At 42.2% G+C, this 24,901-nt stretch overlaps 1 protein-coding gene across 3 annotated transcripts in view; it reads right to left on the bottom strand.

Annotated features, from left to right (window-relative positions):
• The window catches only part of LOC139367244 (neuropilin-1a-like), a 111,719-nt gene that overhangs the window by 18,461 nt on the left and 68,357 nt on the right, over positions 1-24,901 (bottom strand). For all 3 annotated transcript variants that reach the window (XM_071105488.1, XM_071105486.1, XM_071105487.1), the window contains 2 exons: positions 11,875-12,030; positions 4,398-4,542 (listed from right to left, as the gene is read on the bottom strand). In XM_071105488.1, coding sequence (XP_070961589.1) covers positions 4,398-4,542; positions 11,875-12,030 — 301 coding nt within the window. The remainder of the gene's footprint in view (positions 1-4,397; positions 4,543-11,874; positions 12,031-24,901) is intronic.

Genomic DNA, 24,901 nt, shown 5'->3' with positions numbered 1-24,901 from the left:
GGGGTGTGTCATCTACCATCATTCACTTCCCATCACTCATTTCCGGAAAGATGAGTGAACAATCCCTTTACCTCGTTTTGCTATAACATCTTTGGTCTGACAGACGTTTACATGATACCCAAAATGCTTTGAATGATGTCAACAAACATGGATCCACATATAGCTTAGCTTATCATAATCAGTACAACCTTCAAAAAAGTATTTAACACACGTGTCCATTACAATCTATGCAAGAATTGGAATGCATGATGTCATCAGTACTTGAAAACGTGAATAAAACAGTAAATAAAGAAATGATTACCACACAAACCATTTTCTAATAGTGATTTATTGATACAAGTGGCCCATGCCATTGTTATGATGCTGATGATTTGTTGCCACAGATGGTTTGTTTACATGTTTACTGTTGTGGCTAGATGGAGTAGCTAGGCCTACAACAGCTTTATCTAGTGGTCGTGTCAGGGACAACAGTTGTTGACAACTAGTGCTGTAGCTAAGCCTTGCCCCGAACTCTTTTCCTAAGCTAAACCTCATTCTCTTAACCTCCTATGTCAATTCACCTAACCTTCTGCATTAGTTCCTAACTTGCCACGTTAATTGTCCTAACCTGCAATGCAAACAAACAATCTGTGGAGACATATCATCAGTATCACCACGCCGGCAGCCAATCACGTCAACTGACACTCTGATCATTGTTGTTGTTTATGTAGCCTATGTAGCTAGTGGGCTAAGCTGTAGCATGAGACATGTCTTTCAAAAAGAGACAGCTCACAAATGCAGAAATTATGGAGATTTTTTGTACATTTTAACAATGATTATTTTTTGGGTGATGAAGGCAGACCAACATTGGATGAAGTACAGTAGGTCTGCAGGAGCTGGAAGGCCTCCAGCCATTTCACCCCTCCTGGCCCTGATCTTGGTTTTGATGAGACCCAGTCTTGAGTGCAAAGACCCTTTTTATTTGCAAATGGACATACAGTTCACATACAAATCAAATATAGTTCCATTATGGAATTGTATTGACAATATCTCACCCACCTCCCCCCTCTCTCATCATGGTATCCACTCCCTCATCCTCCCTACTCCCTCTTCAAACAGTATGTTGCTAGCACACAACGCTGCCCTCAATCTTCAGCACAAAAGATGTTCAATTCCAGTTATGATGTTGGCAAGTTATGTTCAATACTGTGTGTGTGTAGTTTCTGAAATACAGAATAAAGAGGAATTATTAGTAATTACAATACAATATCAGGATATAGCAATAAAACACTATTACAAGTAACATAATAACTTCAGAGCTCCATAAGGGGGAAGGGCATAGCTATGCAGGCCAAATACAGGCCAATTCAATGGTTATGATAAGGCCAGCCTGGGTAGCTTCGGAACGTAAATATGCAAATAAATGCTAGAACGCACCAATAGGATCTTACTAGCTCATGCTTGGCTCTGCCCACCTCTTTACTTTTCCTGCCTACCCTCTTGCTTATTCTGCCCACTATGATTAATTTGCTCCCATTGGAAATGACAGGCGCTGGTCTATCTTGGGTTGGTTATAAAAATCTTTACTAATACTTCTTTGATGCCATTAGCATCAGCATTGTTTTACAGAACTAATAGAAACATGTAACTACATAAGCACAATTGAGTATAACACCATAAAGGTTATGAAATCAGTACCTTGCTTGTCCGTGGCTGTAAAGGAATACACACAGAATACAATGTGCGCCATACATACATAAATACGGTGTGCTACAGTAGAAATTACACAACCCAATATACAGAAACTGCATTATGATAAAGTAACAAGGCACTTACTTTGATACGAACACACAGAGTAATTATTAGTAAGGAAAACAACAATAAAAGACCCGGGTGAAAAAGTTTGGGCCGGTTCTGTTCTGACTGGAAATGTAGCAAATGTCTGCATACTTGACCTAGGGAAACACTGGTGGAATGCTTGGGCCATTGGGCTCTCATCGAAAAGAGAAGTTTGTCCGCCTCATCTAGCTAATCCTTGCCTTACATCAGCATAGCGTGCCTCAAACGTAAGTTGTCCGCCACAGTGAAATGGGCCACTTCTATGTGAATTAATGAGGAGGAGGAACGCACCTCGTTTCAAACTGTGGTGAAATATACAAGTTAAAAGATAGCAGAAAGACAATTAGCAGGCAGCGTGCCTTGGTTTTTACTGGCAGTGGGGGATAACTGTCCTGTTGCCTAAGAATCCCATTTTGGAACAATAACCATGTTTCCATCCACAGTTTGTATGCGTTTTATTTTATTTCACCTTTATTTAACCAGGTAGGCCAGTTGAGAACAAGTTCTCATTTGCAACTGCGACCTGGCCAGGATAAAGGGAAGCAATTTGACACATACAACAACACAGAGTTACACATGGAATAAACCAACATACAATCAATAATACAGTAAAACAAATCTATATACAGCATGTGTAGAGTAAAGTCATACCGTATTGAAAAAAAAGTCACGACAGCTGTGTGGAAACGGAGTTTTGTTTGTTCTACATTGTGGGATCTTTTTGGGTCTGTAAAATGAATTATGTGAGAAACGCCTTTATGCGCGGTGGAAGCAAATATTGATATAATAACCATCATATGGAAGTAAACTTGCAGTCAAGCAATGATATGGTGTGTGGTCCTCCCACTATGACTGGGAAACCGAGCAGTTTAGTAGGCTACAGATGAAATTATGAATTTCGCAGGGTGGTGAAAGTGCACTGTGACCTTGATTCGCCTTTCCAAGGCGCGCGCGTGTGTGTGTGCGTGCGTGTGTGCGTGTGTAATAATAATCTCATCATGTAGACTAGCCTACCTGCAGAGCCTACCAACACTGTATCTGCAATCTGTTTGCTGGAGAACACTTGCCAACACAACCGTTTTTTGTGACAAAAATATCGATAGAGTTGAAAGTATGATGGAAATATATTGAACTTTACATTTTTATTAAGTACATGAAAATTTAAGTGAAAAAAAAATATTTTTGTGTGCACTACATCATCACGCACTGATTTTTACCCACAAAAAGTGCAATTGGTGAAAACACTCCACTGGTGGGAAAATTGGCATATTTTCTTTATGCGGATTCTAGAGTATTTGCATGAAAATCTGTTGCCAGTTGGAAGGAAATCTAGCTAAGGAACAAATTCAGAAATCACGCGCATAAGAATTTATACTTGGAACCTTCAGAAACCTGACTTGAGCATTACAAGATTCCCCTCCCACCCCCATCCGCTCTCTGAGTGCCTGCAGAACATCCCAGCTGGCAGCATGATCAGAGTGGTGTTCTGCCTGCCCGCAGGCTGATGACGGCACAGAGGGGCCCTATGGCACTCCCTGCTCCTGTGATGTGTCTGCAGTGTGGTCTTTGTGTCTGTAGTGCAGTCTGTTCGCAAGCACAAACCCTCTCCAGCTATGTGCCAGCACCGCACTGTTCTCCTCTCTGCCACAGATACACATATATGTAAATATACACACACACACACACACACACACACACACATACACACACACACACACACACACATAAAAGGCACAGCCTCTCTCACACACTAACAGGGACAAATACTAATAAACATTCAAAAGCAAGAGAACATAGACAGACTTGCAGACAAACAATTTCATACACATGAAAAAGAACCCCACACACACATAACTCCTTTCACATGCCCATAAAAGAAATGCATGACAAAAAGGGAAGTGACGATATGAACCCAGCCACAATCAAAGCCTTGCAGTGGGTGGAAAGGTTCCAACATCACACTGATGAGGATCACTGTAGCGGGAGACTGAGGCTAGGGGGGTGGGGAGGGGGGAACAGGAAGGTGGACCAGAGCTATGGAGGTGGTGTGTGTGTGTATGTGTGTGTCTACGCAGTAGAAGCAGCAGCACTCAGCTAGGGCAAGGCGCTCTGCTGGCCCCCGCTCCAAGAGCTCTGCCTGCCTGCTTGCTGTTGAAGTCATCCATATTGAATGAGGTACATTCAAACATCAGGTAACATAAATACGTAATCACCTTCATGTGCCTCTCCTTCATAATGCAGAAGGCAGCACTTTCCTCAGAGTAAACCTTCTCTCACTGGGCTTTCACTACTGTGAGATAGTAAACCATTTTAGCTAAGACGAGGAGGACAACATCAACCAGGTAGGTTACACGAGAGACAAAAGGCCTAAACAAATCCCAAAGGAGCCCTGTGCAAAAATATCACTTACCCATTTTACCAAAAAGTAAAATCGGGTAAATAAAATATCATCAACAGTCAGTGACTTGAATGCATTTGAATATTGTTTTGCCATTTGGATGGCAAACTAACATCGCTAAGTAGAGTCTGGTCTGCCAGTGCCAGACAGTGTGAAACACTGAGATTTCTATGGTACTGACCTGATATCTTACAGCCGTACACCTCGAAGCGCAGAGCGATGCCCATTTCCCAGGCAACGGGCCGGACCCGGACGAAGCGGGTGAGAGTGGGTTTGGGAAGCATCGTCCTGGCAACATCAGTAGGGTTGGTGTTCCCTTGGAAAACCTGGGATGGAGACAAGAAGTTGTTAATTATTCACAGTTTGTTTAGTACGTGATGTAGATTCACCAGGAGAGAGGCCCACTTGGCCAAATGAGGCCTGGGCCTCGCATCACACAGTTTCCCACACAGCATAGGGACAGTATATTGTAATTTATTTGAATGGCCACATTAACTATTTGTCTTGTAACACTGCTGCAAAAAAGCAACACAGGAATTCAATCTTTTAGCCTACAGTTTTATCACCAAAATGAGGTACCACCAAACTGAGTGTTAATGACATGTCAACTAAACTAATACATACAGGTAATACATGTCTTCCAGAGAGGACAGACACAGCTGAGTGTATAGTACAGCACAGTGCCCTTTCTGCTGCTCCATCAGTGATTCTGGACATCTTTCTGCTACTCCATCAGTTATCTGAACAACTTATTACAAGCACGCACACATACACGCAGGCACAGACACACACATACATACATACATACATACAGTGGGGCAAAAAAGTATTTAGTCAGCCACCAATTGTGCAAGTTCTCCCACTTAAAAAGATGAGAGAGGCCTGTAATTTCCATCATAGGTACACTTCAACTATGACAGACAAAATGAGAAAAAAAAATCCAGAAAATTATGGTGCACATTATGGTGGAAAATAAGTATTTGGTCAATAACAAAAGTTTATCTCAATACTTTATGTAAACTTTGTTGGCAATGACAGAGGTCAAACGTTTTCTGTAAGTCTTCACAAGGTTTTCACACACTGTTGCTGGTATTTTGGCTCATTCCTCCATGCAGATCTCCTCTAAAGCAGTGATGTTTTGGGGCTGTTGCAGGGCAACACGGACTTTCAACTCCCTACAAAGATTTTCTATGGGGTTGAGATCTGGAGACTGGCTAGGCCACTCCAGGACCTTGAAATGCTTCTTACGAAGCCAGTCCTTCGTTGCCCGGGCGGTGTGTTTGGGATCATTGTCATTCTGAAAGACCCAGCCACGTTTCATCTTCAATGCCCTTGCTGATGGAAGGAGGTTTTCACTCAAAATCTCACGGTACATGGCCCCATTCATTCTTTCCTTTACACGGCCCCATTCATTCTTTCCTTTACACGGATCAGTTGTCCTGGTCCCTTTGTAGAAAAACAGCCCCAAAGCATGATGTTTCCACCCCCATGCTTCACAGTAGGTATGGTGTTCTTTGGCTGCAACTCAGCATTCTTTGTCCTCCAAACACGATGATTTGAGTTTTTACCAAAATGTAATATCTTGGTTTCATCTGACCATATGACATTCGCCCAATCTTCTTCTGGATCATCCAAATGCTCTCTAGCAAACTTCAGACAGGCCTGGACATGTACTGGCTTAAGCAGGCGGACATGTCTGGCACTGCAGGATTTGAGTCCCTGGCGGCGTAGTGTGTTACTGATGGTAGGCTTTGTTACTTTGGTCCCAGCTCTCTGCAGGTCATTCACTAGTTCCCCCCGTGTGGTTCTGGGATTTTTGCTCACCGTTCTTGAGATCATTTTGACTCCACGGGGTGAGATCTTGCGTGGAGCCCCAGATTGAGGGAGATTATCAGTGGTCTTGTCTTCCATTTCCTAATAATTGCTCCCACAGTTGATTTCTTCAAACCAAGCTCTCTCAGGTCTACAATTTTGTTTTTGGTGTCCTTTGACAGATCTTTGGTCTTGGCCATAGTGGAGTTTGGAGTGTGACTGTTTGAGGTTGTGGACAGGTGTCTTTTATACTGATAACAAGTTCAAACAGGTGCCATTAATACAGGTAATGAGTTGAGGACAGAGGAGCCTCTTAAAGAATAAGTTACAGGTCTGTGAGAGCCATAAATCTTGCTTGTTTGTAGGTGACCAAATACTTATTTTCCACCATAATTTGCAAATAAATAAATTAAAAATCCTACAATGTGATTTTCTGGATTTTGTTTCTCATTTTGTCTGTCATAGTTGAAGTGTACCTATGATGAAAATTACAGGCCTCTCTCATCTTTTTAAGTGGGAGAACTTGCACAATTGGTGGCTGACTAAATACTTTTTTGCCCCAATTTACATACAACCCTAACCCTAACCCCTAAACCTAACTCCTAACCCTAATTCTAGTCCTAACCCAAAAATAGTATTCTCTGAATTTTATTTGGTCTACTATTCTTGTGTGGACTTCTGGTACTCACAAGTATAGTAAAACGTACACACACACACACACACACACACACACACACACACCTCCCCGTCCCCATCCTCACCTCCCCGTCCCCATCCTCACTTCCCGTCCCCATCCTCACTTCTCCGTCTCCATCCTCACTTCCCCGTCCCCATCCACACCTCCCCGTCCCCATCCTCACCTCCCCGTCCCCATCCTCACTTCCCCGTCCCCATCCTCACTTCCCCGTCCCCATCCTCACTTCCCCGTCCCCATCCTCACTTCCCCGTCCCCATCCTCACTTCCCCGTCCCCATCCTCACTTCCCTGTCCCCATCCTTACTTCCCCGTCCCCATCCTCACTTCCCCATCCCCATCCTCACTTCCCTGTCCCCATCCTCACTTCCCTGTCCCTACTTCCCACTCCTGGTTCCCTGTAGATACTGTAATAGTCATCAACTGAGTAACGGAAGTAAGGAATGGAGAAAAAAAAAGATAGTTATCCACTCTCTTAAAATGTCAGGCCGGTCAGAGATTCTCTCTCTCTGTCACAGTACCTGGCTTTTTCCAGCTAGCTAGCGCCATCACCATCACGGTAAAGCGCCAAACTGAGGGCTCAGCACCTAGTAAATGGGACCCACTCCTCACAAAAGCACTTTAGAGTCCGGAACAGAGAAACATGGTTTTCCACATCACATTTAAGCACCCGGTGCTTTAAAAAAATAACTGTATACTTTGGAGAGGTCTTAAAAAAATTGGGCCTGAGAGGGGTGGTGGGTAGGGTACACACACTCACACACAAGCACAAAAAGTGCTACTTTGGTTGCTATTTGGGGAAAATGTTGCTGTCCTTGACATAAACACACACACATTTTGACACAAACACACACACGCATAATGGTGACTGTTTACAGGTTCCACAGATCCTTAGGCTGGTCAAACTAACATCTTGTTGGCCCTGTGGAGTGTGAACACCCAGAGAGATGTTTACAGATGGAGAGTCTGCTGGTCTGTTTCACAGGCTGATCGCTGATCGGTTAGTAATACTCGGGTTGATTCTCTCTCTCTCTCTTTCACTATTAGCCACCTCTACCAGCTGCTCAAACATGGAACCTCTCCTCTTTCCATCCATTCATCTTTTTCTTTCTCTCTCCCTCCTCCGCATTCCATTCATCCATCTCACTCCTGGTTTATTAAAGCCTTTAATAACCCCTTTCCTTCTTCAGAAAAATACCAGAGCCTGACACACAGTAAACAATGACTTCATCCAGCCCCCACTAAATGACCAGGACCTATATACCAGGCGGTGTCAGAGGAAGGCCCAAAAAATTGTCAAAGACTCCAGTCACCCAAGTCATAGACTGTTCTCTATGCTACCGCACGGCAACTGGTACCAGAGCGCCAAGTCTAGGTCCAAAAGGCTCCTTAACAGCTTCTATCCCCAAGCTATAAGACTGCGGAACAATTCATCAAATGGCCACCAGGACTATTTACATTGCCCCCCCCACCCCTACTTGCTGTTTATTATCTATGCATAGTCACTTTACCCCTACCTACATGTAAAAATGACCTTGACTAACCTGTATCCCCGTTATTGTTGTTTTGTGTTACTTTGTGTTTTATTTAGAAAATACAGTGCCTTGCGAAAGTATTCGGCCCCCTTGAACTTTGCGACCTTTTGCCACATTTCAGGCTTCAAACATAAAGATATAAAACTGTATTTTTTTGTGAAGAATCAACAACAAGTGGGACACAATCATGAAGTGGAACAACATTTATTGGATATTTCAAACTTTTTTAACAAATCAAAAACTGAAAAATTGGGCGTGAAAAATTATTCAGCCCCCTTAAGTTAATACTTTGTAGCGCCACCTTTTGCTGCGATTACAGCTCGCTTGGGGTATGTCTCTATCAGTTTTGCACATCGAGAGACTGACATTTTTTCCCATTCCTCCTTGCAAAACAGCTTGAGCTCAGTGAGGTTGGATGGAGAGCATTTGTGAACAGCAGTTTTCAGTTCTTTCCACAGATTCTCGATTGGATTCAGGTCTGGACTTTGACTTGGCCATTCTAACACCTGGATATGTTTATTTTTGAACCATTCCATTGTAGATTTTGCTTTATGTTTTGGATCATTGTCTTGATGGAAGACAAATCTCCGTTCCAGTCTCAGGTCTTTTGCAGACTCCATCAGGTTTTCTTCCAGAATGGTCCTGTATTTGGCTCCATCCATCTTCCCAACAATTTTAACCATCTTCCCTGTCCCTGCTGAAGAAAAGCAGGCCCAAACCATGATGCTGCCACCACCATGTTTGACAGTGGGGATGGTGTGTTGCTTTTACGCCAAACATAACGTTTTGCATTGTTGCCAAAAAGTTCAATTTTGGTTTCATCTGACCAGAGCACCTTCTTCCACATGTTTGGTGTGTCTCCCAGGTGGCTTCTGGCAAACTTTAAACAACACTTTTTATGGATATCTTTAAGAAATGGCTTTCTTCTTGCCACTTCCATAAATGCAGATTTGTGCAATATACGACTGATTGTTGTCCTATGGACAGAGTCTCCCAACTCAGCTGTAGATCTCTGCAGTTCATCCAGAGTGATCATGGGCCTCTTGGCTGCATCTCTGATCAGTCTTCTCCTTGTATGAGCTGAAAGTTTAGAGGGACGACCAGGTCTTGGTAGATTTGCAGTGGTCTGATACTCCTTCCATTTCAATATTATCGCTTGCACAGTGCTCCTTGGGATGTTTAAAGCTTGGGAAATCTTTTTGTATCCAAATCCGGCTTTAAACTTCTTCACAACCGTATCTCGGACCTGCCTGGTGTGTTCCTTGTTCTTCATGATGCTCTCTGCGCTTTTAACGGACCTCTGAGACTATCACAGTGCAGGTGCATTTATACGGAGACTTGATTACACACAGGTGATTGTATTTATCATCATTAGTCATTTAGGTCAACATTGGATCATTCAGAGATCCTCACTGAACTTCTGGAGAGAGTTTGCTGCACTGAAAGTAAAGGGGCTGAATAATTTTGCACGCCCAATTTTTCAGTTTTTGATGTTAAAAAAGTTTGAAATATCCAATAAATGTCGTTCCACTTCATGATTGTGTCCCACTTGTTGTTGATTCTTCACAAAAAAATACAGTTTTATATCTTTATGTTTGAAGCCTGAAATGTGGCAAAAGGTCGCAAAGTTCAAGGGGGCCGAATACTTTCGCAAGGCACTGTATGTTCTTAAAACCTGTTGAGGCGCCCCCCCGTTCAGCTGAAAAGGTGGCGCAGGGAATGCAGAAATATTCTTTCGAAATATTTAACCTCCACACATTAACAAGTCCAATACCTCAAATGAAAGATAAACACCCTGTTCATCTACCCAGTGTGTCAGATTTTTTAAATGTTTTACGGCGAAAACACAGCATATATTTATGTTAGACCACCACCAAAACAAAGAAAAAACGTAGCCATTTTTTCCAGCAAAAGATAAAATGACAAAAGCAGGATTTAAAAAAAAATCATTCACTAACCTCTTGAAAATCTTCATCAGATGACAGTCATATGACATGTTACACAGTACATTTATGTTTTGTTCGATAATATGCATTTTATATCCATAAATCTCGGTTTACATTGACGCCATGTTCAGAAATTTCTCCAAAATATCCGGAGGAAATATAGAAAGCTACGCCAGATAACAGAAATACTCATCATAAACTTTGACTAAAGATACATGTTCTACATATAATTAAAGATACACTGGTTCTTAATGCAACCGCTGTGTCACATTTTTCTTTCATGTTACGGAAAAAGCCTAACATTGCAATAATCTGAGACGGCGCTCAGACGAAACAATATTTCTCCGCCATGTTGGAGTCAACAGAAATACAAAATTACAACATAAATATTCCCTTACCTTTGATGATCTTTCATCAGAATGTAGTGCAAGGAGTCCTAGTTCCACAATAAATCGTTTTGTTCCATAATGTTCAATTCTAGTGTCCAAGTAGCAGCATTTGCTATCACTTTCAGCTCACATGCCCAAAAAATGACTTCTGGTCCAGGATAACTTGCATGAAAACTTCCAAAATACATATTACAGGTCGAAAAAAACTGGTCAAACTAAGTGCAGAATCAATCTTCAGGATGTTATAATCATATATATCCAATAACATTCCAACCGGATCATTCGTTTTCATCTGGGGCTGATTGGAACAGCCGTAGCACTCAAAGAGAAATGCGCCACAACAAAATGGCATTCTCTTGCGACACCGACTATTTTCCCTCCCATTAGGTCAAAGTTCACAGCAAATGCTCCATTACACTTTCTACTGAATGAGGACATCTAGTGGAAGACGTAGGAAGTGTTTCCAGATCAATAACTTGTTGGGAAGGGAGGGGGCGATGACGTCAAAGTTGCCCCAACTTTCAGGATTTCAAAACTTGTTTGGAAGATTGCCTGCCCTGTCCTGTGAGTTCTGTTATACTCACAGACATAATTCAAACGGTTTTAGAAACTTCAGAGTGTTTTCTATCCAATATTAATAATAATATGCATATATTATCAATTTAGGACAGATTTTGATGCAGTTCACTATGGGCACGCAATTCATCCAAAGTGAAAATGCTGCCCCCTATCTCTATTTCTTGAACTACATTGTTTGTTAACGGCTTGTAAGTAAGCATTTCACGGTAAGGTCTGTTGTATTTGGCTCTTGTGACAAATCTAATTTGATTTGGCAACTGTAGTCTCTTTAAACGACAGAGAGTAGTACGGCACTGTAAATACTGTCTCTCTCACACAATGTTGTGTGTATCAGCATTCCACTCTAAGCACATAATATTATAGTGGGAACATTTTTGTTACACAAAGACAGAACACAGACCAGGCCAGGGGCATTCCCCTTTTTTGAGGTATGGTGTGGCTGAGACAGAGATCCAAGCTAATATTAAGGAGGAGACCACAATTCAACTCTCGCTGACTGTTAGTTTACACATTACTGGCTATTTTAAGTACTGGGTCTGGTTGGCCATGTCTTCTGCTTTTGATATACTATTCTATAAGTACTGCTACTTCTGCAGTAACACACACAGTGCTGAAGTATAAGAAAAGTCTATGCGCTTATGACACCATGCAATCTTAGAGGTGGGCAGTGTGGTACAGAGTGGGTGAGGAGGTATCTCTCTTACCTTCTGTTTTGACCCCTCCTTTAGTGTGATCCAGTCTTCTCCGTTAGAGCTGACATCCACCTTGTAGGACTTGATCCAGTAGGTTTTCCTGGTCTCCTGGGAAACGGCCCCCTGTGTTCCGATGGCCGACACAAACCGAAGGAAACCCAAGTCCACCTGAGGAGAGAGGGAACGGTCAGTAAAGTTCAATTCAAACGTTATCTTTTCTGTGGAATAGTACAGAGCAAACAGAAATACTGTACTTTCAATATAAAGAGAAACTGTAGTGCAAGTACCAAATGACGATATAAAACAGTTATTGGAAAGCACCTTTAGCCCACCTCATCAAACTATGATTGAAATGTAATAAACAGCAGGAGTACGGAATGATATTCTATTGATAAAAAAGGACACTGGATGAAATCTTAATTTCCTGTGATGGGAAGAGCTTATTTGATAAAAGTGAATATTGAATGGAATGGAGTCTTCTCATATTCAAAACAGAAAAAAAGCCGATATTAGATTGAATTTCAAATAGTATAAGGCGGCGTTAAAGCAAAAATTGAGCTTCATAAATAATCATGATCTGCTGTAACATTACTGATTTGTTATTATATTTTTACGAGCCGACTGCCAGACTGGGGGAAACCGGGCCAAGAGGTTATTGGAGAGAAGGGAGATAGAACAGAGTCAGTAAGGTTGAAAGGACTGTGATGCTGAACAGACTAGTGAAGGAGGTTTCCATGCATCAGGGTTTGAGAACGTTTACACTGTTTTCTATCAGAACTGTGGACAGTCTCTGTCTCGGTCTGTCTCTGTCAGGAAGAAGCAAACCCATACTCCTGGCACTGCCTCTCCATGTGTTGACTCCTACTCCTCTGAACAATCAGAACATCTCGACCTCAAGCACCCCATCTCCCCATGGATCCCCTTAAATGGAAAGATCCATGTCCCATCAAGCTTGTCTAACGGGGCTAAAGTTACATTAGGGGCTTGAGTCTGGATTGATTAAACAGTTCAGACGTGGCCTGTTAGTTACAGTAGCCCCCACTCAGAGAGAGAAGACATTGTTTCGGCTCGCTGGTCCCTCACGCAGAGAAAGAAAAACAACACTTGTCCTTTTGACTTGTCTTCAATCCTCTGGTCTGCCCGTATGGATGCCACTTAAATCCTGCGTCTCATCTCTCTAGCCAGAACAGAAGAGAAGGGGAGGAAAGACTGGTGGACGACTGATGAAGGAGAGGAGGGCTCGTGGGAGAAGCCTCCAGTAGCGGAGAGTGAGGTTATGCTGCAATGGTAGCATTTAACGGGCCCTAGTTTGGCTCTCTCCCTCATTCTCTCATTTGACAGGACACACTGATGCTATTAAGGAGTACAGGACGCATCTCAAATGGCTCCCTATTCCCTATAGTGCACTAATCTGACCAGGGTCCATACGGCTAGTGGACTAAATCGGGAGCCATTTGGTATGCAACCACAGAGATACCTTTCAATACCAGCTTAAACCAGTTGACTAGAGCAATAGCTGGCTAGCCAGTCAGCACAGGCAGCCCAGGCAGTGCAGGTTAAAGACATCCATACAGCCTTAAACAGTGAAGAGTGTTCCTCTCTCTCTCTTGCTCCATTGCACATGCTTAACATATCATAGTTAAGACTCAGACTCACATCTGCATATCACAGTGAATACATTGTGAATACATTGTCAGCCGATGGATGAATGAAGAAAGAAAAAAGAGAGCGAAAGACAGAATACTTTTGTTCTCGCTTTGGAGCTTAACTGGGTTTACAGAATAAGGCCCAGATTTTTTTGTTGTTGCCCATAAACAGAGACAGAATCAAATCCCCTGTTTCAGAGCATTCCTTTTTAATAACAGACAAGTCACAATCCCCATCGCATGGCTGGAAGGGAGAGGTTGAAGAAAGGAAGAATGTGCCAGTACAGATGGAGAGCGGTCTGGATGGGGGGAAAATGAGAGAGGAGAGGAGAAGAGTGAGGCAAAGCAAGGCAAGTCCTCTTCCTCCTCATCCTCCTCCTTCTCATCATCTCCTTTTATAGGGGATGGCATGTCATGAGAGTTGCCTCCTGTGCTGCTTCACGGCTGACCTGAACCAATGACAGAGTGGCTTACTGAGAAGACAAGGTAAAATGGGATGACTTGGCCTTGGATCATCCTTCTGCTTGGACCCTCATTAGCCATAATGGAATAATGGAATTAGAACGTTACGAGAGTAAGGAGCTCTCTCAGTCAGTGACCACCCCTAATTGAGACCTCATGAAAACGTATAGTCAGTCAGATAGGCTGTGTCATTCGCTGGCTAAATGGTTTCCTCTGCCTGTGTCTCCTTCGCTCTTCTTAGTTATGAGTCAGTGAGCAGTCACCTGATCACGATGTTCTGCTCTGTACCTCCAGACCATGGACTCGAAAGAGCAGTACTCTGAGTGAGGGCCATGAGGAGAGGTGAGGTGAGGCGAAGGAGAGAGGGAGAGCAAAAGAGAAGACAAGACAAGGAGAGAGAGAGAGAGGAGAAGAGAGGAGAGAACAGAAGAACAAAAATAAGGAAAATAAAACTGAAGCGAGGAGAAGCCGGGCTGCTTTGCTGAGGACCTGAGGATCTAAAGGACAGGGACTTGTAAGGCTATTCTGGTGTAAGGAGAGAACAGACATACTGGATCAATTTCACAGACATGAGCCTGATAACAGGGCTGTGCTAATGAGAGACATGATTTATTTATGACTCCTTGTTTCAGTCAAAACAGAGCAGAAAAGGGAACCATGGCAATGCTAACAGACCAGTGTTGCAAGGGTTATGGATACTGGACAGACAAGCTAAAATAATAATGGCTGAACATACTTTACACAGTCCAAAACGCATAGGACAAAGAGGGTAATCATATCTGCTGGCACTTCTTTAACTCGGAGTGTGTTTCTATCTGTGAGTGTGTGCACGGTGTGTGTGTATGTGTGTGTGTGTGTCTGAGGCACGGAAGGCATAGCTCACCCAAACCCCTTAACACCCCTCAGGATGCGTGAGAAAGGAGTTGGGTGCAGTTGAATCAGTGAAGGTAACCTGTAGTGGACTTGTGATATTTGTTTGTTTTTTCTGACCAAAGAGAGCAGACGCTCTGTGTCATGCAACTTGGGTCAAGATCTGTTTCTTGCTTTGCTCTTAGGAACAGGGCACCATTGAAAGGAGTGATTTCTGGGGTAGCGTTAAGTGTGGAGTTGAAAATGGAAAATTCCTGGTGTTTGGTGCGATGCAGACCCGGTGGGGAGCGTGGTGAAACATAGGAGTCATTGTCAGTCCTTTTGAGTTTTGAGTTCGAGTCTCTACCAGACAAAGTCATGTTAGGAAGTGTCAGTTATCCTGTTGGAGCTTTTGTGCTGACTCCACTGCACTGTTTCAGGTGCAGTGGTCATGTTGCAGCAGTGTGTAAGAGGGACATTCCAAGATGTGGGAAGTGTGCAGGAGGGCGTGGGACAGAGGATTGTGTATTTTCGGAGGATAAAGTTGTGTGTGTCTACTGCAAAGGGTGCTCATGTGGCTGGGGATCAGAAGTGTCCAGTGCGAGAGAGGCAGGTTGAAGTGGCCAGAGTGGTGCAGAGTCAGAGTAGTGCAGAAGGTGTCGTATGCTGAGGCAGAGAAGTAGCTGGGTGTACTTTTTGTTTATTTTTATGAAAAAGTGGTATATAGGTGTAGGGTTTTTATTTTTATTTTACCTTTACTTATACAGGTTTTTCTCATTGAGATAACATATTTTTTTCCAAGAGAGACCTGGTCCAATAGCAGCAATTTCTGGTACTGTTAGAAGCAAATGAGAATGGGACCGTAATTGATATTTACTTACCGACCTGACTAGAAAATAATTTTATTTCACCTTTATTTAACCAGGTAGGCTAGTTGAGAACACCTTTATTTAACCAGGTAGGCTAGTTGAGAACAAGTTCTCATTTACAACTGCGACCTGGCCAAGATAAAGCAAAGCAGTATGAACAGACAACAACACAGAGTTACACATGGAGGAAACAATAAACAAGTCAATAACACAGTAGAAAGAAAAAAAGAGTCTATATACATTGTGTGCAAAAGGCATGAGGAGGTAGGCTGATAATTACAATTTTGCAGATTAACACTGGAGTGATAAATGATCAGATGGTCATGTGCAGGTAGAGATACTGGTGTGCAAAAGAGCAGAAAAGTAAATAAATATAAACAGTATGGGGATGAGGTAGGTAAATTGGGTGGGCTATTTACCGATGCACTATGTCCAGCTGCAGCGATCGGTTAGCTGCTCAGATAGCAGATGTTTGAAGTTGGTGAGGGTGATAAATGTCTCCAACTTCAGCGATTTTTGCAATTCGTTCCAGTCACAGGCAGCAGAGAACTGGAAGGAAAGGCGGCCAAATGAGGTGTTGGCTTTAGGGATGATCAGTGAGATACACCTGCTGGAGCGAGTGCTACGGGTGGGTGTTGCCATCGTGACCAGTGAACTGAGATAAGGCGGAGCTTTACCTAGCATGGACTTGTAGATGACCTGGAGCCAGTGGGTCTGGCGACGAATATGTAGCGAGGGCCGACTAGAGCATACAGGTCGCAGTGGTGGGTGGTATAAGGTGCTTTAGTAACAAAACGGATGGCACTGTGATAAACTGCATCCAGTTTGCTGAGTAGAGTATTGGAAGCTATTTTGTAGATGACATCGCCGAAGTCAAGGATCGGTAGGATAGTCAGTTTTACTAGGATAAGTTTGGCGGCGTGAGTGAAGGAGGCTTTGTTGTGGAATAGAAAGCCAACTCTAGATTTGATTTTAGATTGGAGATGTTTGATATGAGTCTGGAAGGAGAGTTTACAGTCTAGCCAGACACCTAGATACTTATAGATGTCCACATATTCTAGGTCGGAACCATCGAGGGAGGTGATGCTAGTCGTGCGTGCGGGTGCAGGCAGCGAACAGTTGAAAAGCATGCATTTGGTTTTACTAGCGTTTAAGAGCAGTTGGAGGCCACGGAAGGAGTGTTGTATGGCATTGAAGCTCGTTGGGAGGTTAGATAGCACAGTATCCAAGGAAGGGCCAGAAGTATACAGAATGGTGTCGTCTGCGTAGAGGTGGATCAGGGAATCGCCCGTAGCAAGAGCAACATCATTGATATATATACAGAGAAAAGAGTCGGCCCGAGAATTGAACCCTGTGGCACCCCCATAGAGACTGCCAGAGGAAGTGTCCAGTGCGAGAGAGGCAGGTTGCTTTTTTGAGCCATCGAGAACTAAAAAAGTTTTGCTACTTTTCTCAACAACATTGATGCCCTGATTTTTGGCAGGCACTATCAACAGATCAGTTGGAAAAAGTTAGCTAGCGAACATTAGCTTGCTGGCTCGCTAGCTAACGTTACGTGTATGATCTGTGTAGTAGTATTATTCAAATCAAAAATCTATTTGCATTGCTACGTAGCTAACATTGAACCTAGTTAGGTAGATTTACCTACTTCCAGATTCATACTACAGCTATGACAATCAGTTTATATTGGTGGTACAGTAGTAATATGAGTTGGGATTATGCTGGTTCATTATTTAGCTAGTTATCTAGCAAGCTACATGTCTAATTCAAAAGACTCCACTTCGCCAGATGATTACATGACCCATCAAGTTAGCCAGATGTGTCTGGGGATGATATCGGCCATCTATTGTCCAAGTATAAACCATTTCAAATTTCTTATATTAAGCAAACCAGACGGAACAGTTTTGTGTTTTTTTTTATTTCAATTTTATGGATAGCCAGGGGCACACTCCAATACTCAGACACCATTTACAAATGATCATTTATAGTAAGAAGAATATAGTTGAACTTAGCTGAATACAATAGAAAGGGCCTTTTTCCCATTCTGAAGCGAGCACATATGAAGTGGCTTTGTTGAGCGTAAAAATGATAATTTGAAACAGGTTATGTATGCTAGATTTAGAGTTATTTGACAACTTTTGTTGTGAATGTTACAAACCTTAGAATGTCTTAAAAATCAAAAAATACATTGCATTCAGAAAGTATTCAGAGCCCTTGACTTTTTCCACATTTTAGCCTTATTCTAAAATGTATTAAAACATTTTTTCCCTCTCATCAATCTACACAAAATACCCCATAAGGACAAAGCAAAAACAGGTAAAAAAAAAAAAAACTTGGTACACCTGTATTTGGGGAGTTTCTCCCATTCTTCTCTGCAGATCCTCTCAAGCTCTGTCATGTTGGATGGGGAGCGTCGTTGCACAGCTATTTTCAGGTCTCTCCAGAGATGTTCAATCAGGTTCAAGTCCAGGATCTGGCTGGGCCACTCAAGGACATTCAGAGACTTGTCCCGAAGCCATTCCTGCATTGTCTTGGCTGTGTGCTTAGGGTTGCTGTCCTGTTGGAAGGTGAACCTTCGCCCCAGTCTGAGGTCCTGAGCGCCCTGGAACAAGTTTTCACCAAGGATCTCTCTGTACTTTGCTGCGTTCATCTTTCTCTCGATCCTGACTAGTCTCCCAGTCCCTGCCGCTGAAGAATATTCCCACAGCATGATGCTGCCACCACCATGCTTCAGGCCAAAGAGTTTCATCAGACCAGAGAATCTTGTTTCTCATTGTCTGAGGGTCCTGTAGGTGCCCTTTGGCAAACTACAAGCGGGCTGTCATGTGCCTTTTACTGAGGAGTGACTTCCGTCTGGAGTGTCACAGAGATGGTTGTCCTTCTAAGTATCCCTTTCTTCTTCTCTTTCTAGAAGATTCTCCCATCTCCACAGAGGAACTCTGGAGCTCTGTCAGTGACCATCGGGTTGAAAGATGGGGGCCACTGTGTTCTTGGACACTGCTGCAGAATTGGTTTTGAACCCTTCCCCAGATCTGTGCTTCGACACAATCCTTACTCGGAGCTCTACGGACCATTCCGTCGATCTCATGCACTGTCAACTGTGGGACCTAACATAGACAGGTGTGTGCCTTTCCAAATCATGTCCAATCAATTGAATTTACCACAGGTGGACTCCAATTAAGTTGAAGAAAAATCTCAAGGATGATCAAAGGAAACAGGATACCCCTGAGCTCAATTTCGAGTCTCATAGCAAAAGGTCTGAATACTTATGTCAATAAGGTATTTCTGTTTTTTTTTTTGAATAAATGTGCAAGATTTTCAAAAACTCTTTTTGCTATGTAATTATGGGGTATTGTGTGTATATTGATGAGGGAAAAATATAATTTCATCCATTTTAGAATAAGTCTGTAACATATCAAAATGTGGAAAAAATCAAGGGGTCTGAATACTTTCCAAATGCACTGTATATGGGCGGCATGATGCGACTAGGCTATTGGTCATTTTAAAAAGTTGCAGAAAAAGCTTGTGCTCTTTTCCTTGCCTCAGGCTGCACACGCTGTTCTCTCACCAAGTGATCATACTTTCACCAATCAAACGATTCTCAATGTATTGTCTTTTCATTTTAGCAACTGAGAAATAAATATAGTAGCAGTAAAGGCTGGGATCCTCCTGTTTTTAGTGGCAACCATCAAAACATGACTTTGCAAATAGAAATGTCTGGGCTTCTAAGAACACATTTCACTCCATCTATCAACCACTGTTTGAGGAACATGCAGCCTCTAACTGTGTGACAGATGATATTCAATCCAAACTCTGTATGCCATGGGCTCTCCAACCCTGTTCCTGCAGCTACCCAGTGCTTAATTTGGGAAATCAAGTGAAATCTGTTTGGGAACATCGATAGTAACATGTTTTCACAACTAAATGCATTTCATTAAACTGTTAAAGCCCCTCTGCGCAATGTCTATAATATAATAAAGAAGAGAGAGGAGGAGGTGGAAATGCATGGTGGTGAGATATTCTGTAGCTTAAGGTAATGTGTCAGCCTATTAAGAAAATATAAAAAATGCCCTATGACAAGGCTATTGAACATCAAATATAAATTCACTCTAATTGTAGGCTAACTCTGTAAGCTGGCCTGCACAATCAATCAACCTACCGCATTGCCTAGGCCAATACGGTCTCTCCCAGATTCATGGATATATAGTTTGGAGAATAGGATAAGGTAAACAGTCCATCCAGTATGTATAATAATACAGGCCACACTCATAGGCAACTACTTCAATTTGTTTAATTTTGGAGTATAAGCTAGACAAATGATGTACCTAAGACATCTTAAATCAATGTATTTTTTATGTTTTTCTGCAGTGCGTAATATTCGGTAGGCTATAAGGCTATGTACATGTTTTTTTTCAGGCTTGTGCTCATTTTTAGGCCTATGCATATGCATAAGCTCTAATAGGCGTATGGGTGTTTTGATTTAATCATCACCTTAGGACAATGGTTCCCAAACCATGGGGTGAGGGTAACATTTTCAGTTCGGCTTTTAACTTACTCTTGAAAGTTGTAATAGTACAATGCAATTTCGAAGGTGCAATTTCGGAACTTGGGTAGGGAATCATCAGTTCCTCTTGTCATGTTAGTCATTCCATACTATTTATAACTTCTCAGAAATGTCCAGATCAACTAGCCCATGTCAGCTAACTTTGTTTTATTTCGTTTTTTTTAGACCATAGATAGTGCTATAATGTTTGAGTCACTCAAATATCAAATGCATACACATTAGACATGGCAAAATTGTATTGATTTGCAAGAAAAGGACCTTTAAACCTACAAAATCCTCTCCACCAACAAGAGGGATGTGAACAGTTTGTGTCATTAACAGTGCTTGTTCCAATAGAAATAGACGCGGCGTGTGCGTGTGCGCATCCCCAATGATGAAAGGGGGGGGACCGAGAGAGAAAGTTTGGGAACCCCTGCCTAAGGAAGCGATGTCCATTCCATTGTGTTTGGCTTTGAAACAACATTCACAATTACCATGTTTTCTACTCACTTTCATCCTGTTGTTGAGCTTCTTTCTTCAAATTGTTCAATCACACTGAGGTGAGTTTTACACAAACCATACACGGGGGTGGGTCTGACCCGAGGTCGACCTTCCTACTCTGAGACTCTTTATGAATATGGGCCCTGATCTTTTTGTGTTTGATGTGATTTTGATTGCATTTGCACTGATGTCAGAGTGGCTAGAGGGACAATAGAGCTCTGAGTACCAGGCTATTAGCGACCTGAAGGTCATTAGTGAGTTGGGTACTATCAGCACGTATCCAGAGTGCATAAGAAGAGATTACCATGACTCAACAGTCACGCGGAATTTGACTGTAGTCATGACCAATGTTCCCTCTAAGCTGCTTAGGAGCTAGAAGCAGAGCTGCCATATCTGTCAGTGTCATCTTACTATCCCGTGCGCAGAGAAGCACAAGATTGAACTTCGCTCAACTTTCTAGAGTTTTCCCCTTTAGTTAACACAATCAAAGTTTTGCTCTACTGTGGGAATTGTGCTCGAATCAGTGCCATATTGGCCACTTTCAATGTAACATACCGAAACAAAGCAAACTATGCAAGACTTAGTATGCAAAACTAACTGTGCGATAGATTTTCTTGTAGGCAGAGCGCTTTGGAGTAGAATTCTATTGCATTGACAGGCACGACTCAGGCCTGTATCCTACACAGACTGGTGTGCCATAACCAATCAGAGCTGCAGTAGGCCTATACGCAAATAGCCATTGCCATATGTGGATCTGTGCCATTCAATTTGAACTGGACTGTGTTTATAGCATGAGTAGTTGCGAGTATATGAGTTTGTTTTGATATTAAAGTGAGAGCTGCATGTAGCCACCTGTGCACATTTGTTCATATTCTTTGCTAGTTAGTAAGTTATAGGGGAGTGGTTGCTCCCTACAAGAGCACAACATGTGAGCATTTCTAACCATCTTTGAAAAGCGAATCAGGTAAAGAGCTTTTTTTTATGTCTTAAAGGGCCAGTGAAGCATTTTGAGATGGTCTTGAATGAGCTAAGAAGCCAATAGGCAGAGGGTAGCATAATGTGTCTGTTTCTCTCTAATAATGGCATGCAAATAATAATTCATTTTATTTTATAAAGTGGTTTCTTGCATCAAACAACACAACATTTTCAGTCACCTCCTTGTCTGAAAGAGTCTCATGGAATGTAAGCCTACATTGAACACATTTGCTGCTATTGACAGAACAGCTATTCCCATGTTCAAATGTTATGGGATGCATTTTTCTACTGTTTTTGATGGTAGGACACTCTCGTAGTCCTACATTATGACCAAATAGCCACAGCAGCCTGATTGGCCACTGTTAAAACTGTAACTTAAAGTGGGTACAGCCTCAGTTTTCACAGTAAATGCGTGCCGGAAGTTGCACAAAATTTTCAATGTTCAAGTTTGTGCTCAGCAGACCTGAAATATGCTCAATACCCCAAAGAATTGAGGGAACATGTGTTCCTCAAATTCGATGAGATTACTTCCATGAATCATCTATTATTATCACCACAGACAGTGTCGGACAAGGTCATAATCCTCATCCATTGCTCTATATATATATATATATATATATAGTGACTAGGGTGCCATTTGGCACTCAGACCCTGGAACAGGATCACTGTCTGAGGTTACAGTTACAGTTACAGTTAACTCATTGTTATGTGGCTGCCAACTGAATAGCTGAGGGGTGGGGTGTGGTTGGTAGAAGCAGAAGGGAATAAATACAGAGTTCATTTAAGAGAACAATGACTTCCAAAGCCATTATCTTACTGTTTGACTACCTCATAATTGAGTTGGTGGAAGTTAGTACAATCACTTCTCAAGGATAGTTTATAGATAGTTTCGTGTTTTACTGAGTTTGGGCTCCAATTTTCCTTGCCTCCCTGACTGTGCATGGGAAAAATAGATTCCCCATCTGTTGGTGTGTGGGCTGTATGAATAATCAGGAAACTCCAGGGAACACAATAATACATTTTCTCTTCTTATGTTCTCTCTTTCTCTCTCTCTAAAAACAACAACAACCACAGAAAAAGCTGATCACCAAACAGAAAGGGGGAATTATCTTACTGTATTTCAAAGTTAAACACCAGCTGGTAGACCAGACAGAAACACAGACTCCCAGCTACAGTAGATCTCTGGCTGCATGGGGAGGTTGTGTGATCCTCTTTGGCAATCCAAAACAAACAAACGGATACCTTGCGTGTTCAGGCACAGTATTTCTAAACTAGCCTGGTCCCAGACCTGTTTGTCTGGGACCAGACTACAGTACTTCTGAACAGTGTGATAGATAGTGATTCATCACTATTGCCTCTTCCTCTAATTCCATGTAGAGACTCTGGCTAGATGGTGTTATATTATTATATTGGTTTGGGCTTTTAAAAAATGCCATTAGCCTAAAGTATAATCAATTCCTCTATCATAAAAATGTTCTAACCACAACAAAGCTGTACTGCTGTGAAACCTATGAGCTCCTTCAAAGACCTTCCATTCATAACAGGGTTTACCTGACGGAATTACGAGCGTATTTTTAGCTCTTTCTGCCGTTAAATTATGCACGTCTTTACTAAGCAGTTGATCATCTATTTTATCCTGAAAAAAGAGGGATGATGTGTGAGGTGGGTGGGTTTAACGGATGTAGCAGGTATGCATATGTGTGTGCGGGTGTGTGTACTTGTGTGTGTGTGTGTGTGTGCCAGATGTGGCATGATTACAGATTTCAGTCTGAGACAGTAGCCTTGCTTCAGGGCAGGTAGTTTATTACCTGTTGAATCAAAGCTTGATGATGAGTTGGTTATTTGCATCAGCTGTGTAGAGCTACTACAGAGTGTTTTAATTGAATTGGTTAAGGAACACATAGTTACTAAATTCATCTAACAAAATTACACACTATACCAACCACGGAATTCACTCTTTGTTACCCTAGAAACAGATGTGCCAGGCTTCGACTCATTTGTCATTTGATTGGCTGAGGAGGGAATTGGAGCACCCAGCAGAGCATATCCCCTTTTTTATCCAGCTTGTATTTTACTGCCAAATAAAATGATAGAAATAAATAAGAAATCCTCAGACTAATCAATACTATATTGACCACTCTGAACTGTTCCAAAATCGTTGTTCTACTGCTCTGGCATCAGCACAGCGCGAGAGTGACCATTTAGAGTTTAATTACAATCTGAAATGACGAGCAGAGTTAGGAGAGAAAGTCTATGAAGTCTACTTGATTATTGGGAGTAGTATATGAAGTGGCAACTGTTAAGCAGTGCAGAACAGAACATTGCAGAACAGAACAGAACGGCCCACTTGGTTTTAACGGCTGGTTTTATCCTTCCATTTGCAAGTTATTATTGCTTCTTGATTGTTGATGAAACTAAGCCATAGGATCTCTACGTTCATAAAGGCTTTTGCATGCTTCAGAACTTGGCTAGACGAACCGAACGAGTGTGTTCGCATACTTCCTTAAAAGAAGGTTGCTTGAAAAATGAGAAATAGCAGCAATAGCACTGTTTGTCCATCTTGAGACGTCGTAGACAGTATACACTTCCTAAAAATGGTCAGACAACTTAAGATATCTGTCATTCATTTTGACGTTTTTGACAAGGAGATCTAACTAAGATGTTTGGTGCAGTATCTTGCAAGTGGAAACATTTGCATGAAAACGAGTCGTCTCTCGTTGAATGACAACAAACACTTCATTGAAGAATCCCTACTGTTGACCAATGACTGATGATGGTGCATACAGTTTGGCTCTCGAACTTCGGCTTGCCTCAATAATTTTTGTGTGTGCACGAACAGCTCGAAAAAACCCTTGCCAAAGAGCAAAACAAACAAAAACATCACAAAATGTTGTCATAATACGTGAACTGTTTCCGATGGGAAGCATTCATACGCTTAACTCTCTGGTCAAACTCACAGGTTATTCCAGACATGATAAGACCTATGACAATGTATATATATTTTTTTTATTTTACCCCCTTTTTTCGCCCCAATTTCGTAGTATCCAATTGTTTTTTAGTAGTTTCTATCTTGTCTCATCGCTACAACTCCCGGACAGGCTCGGGAGAGACGAATGTCGAGAGTCATGCGTCCACCGAAACACAACCCAACCAAGCCCCACTGCTTCTTAACACAGCGCACATCCAACCCGGAA

The sequence above is a fragment of the Oncorhynchus clarkii genome, chromosome 15 (assembly GCF_045791955.1).
Source record: "Oncorhynchus clarkii lewisi isolate Uvic-CL-2024 chromosome 15, UVic_Ocla_1.0, whole genome shotgun sequence".
NCBI classification, from domain to species: Eukaryota; Metazoa; Chordata; class Actinopteri; order Salmoniformes; family Salmonidae; genus Oncorhynchus; species Oncorhynchus clarkii.
The sequence above is the reverse complement of the archived record's forward strand: the minus strand, read 5'-3'. Positions and strand labels throughout refer to the sequence as shown.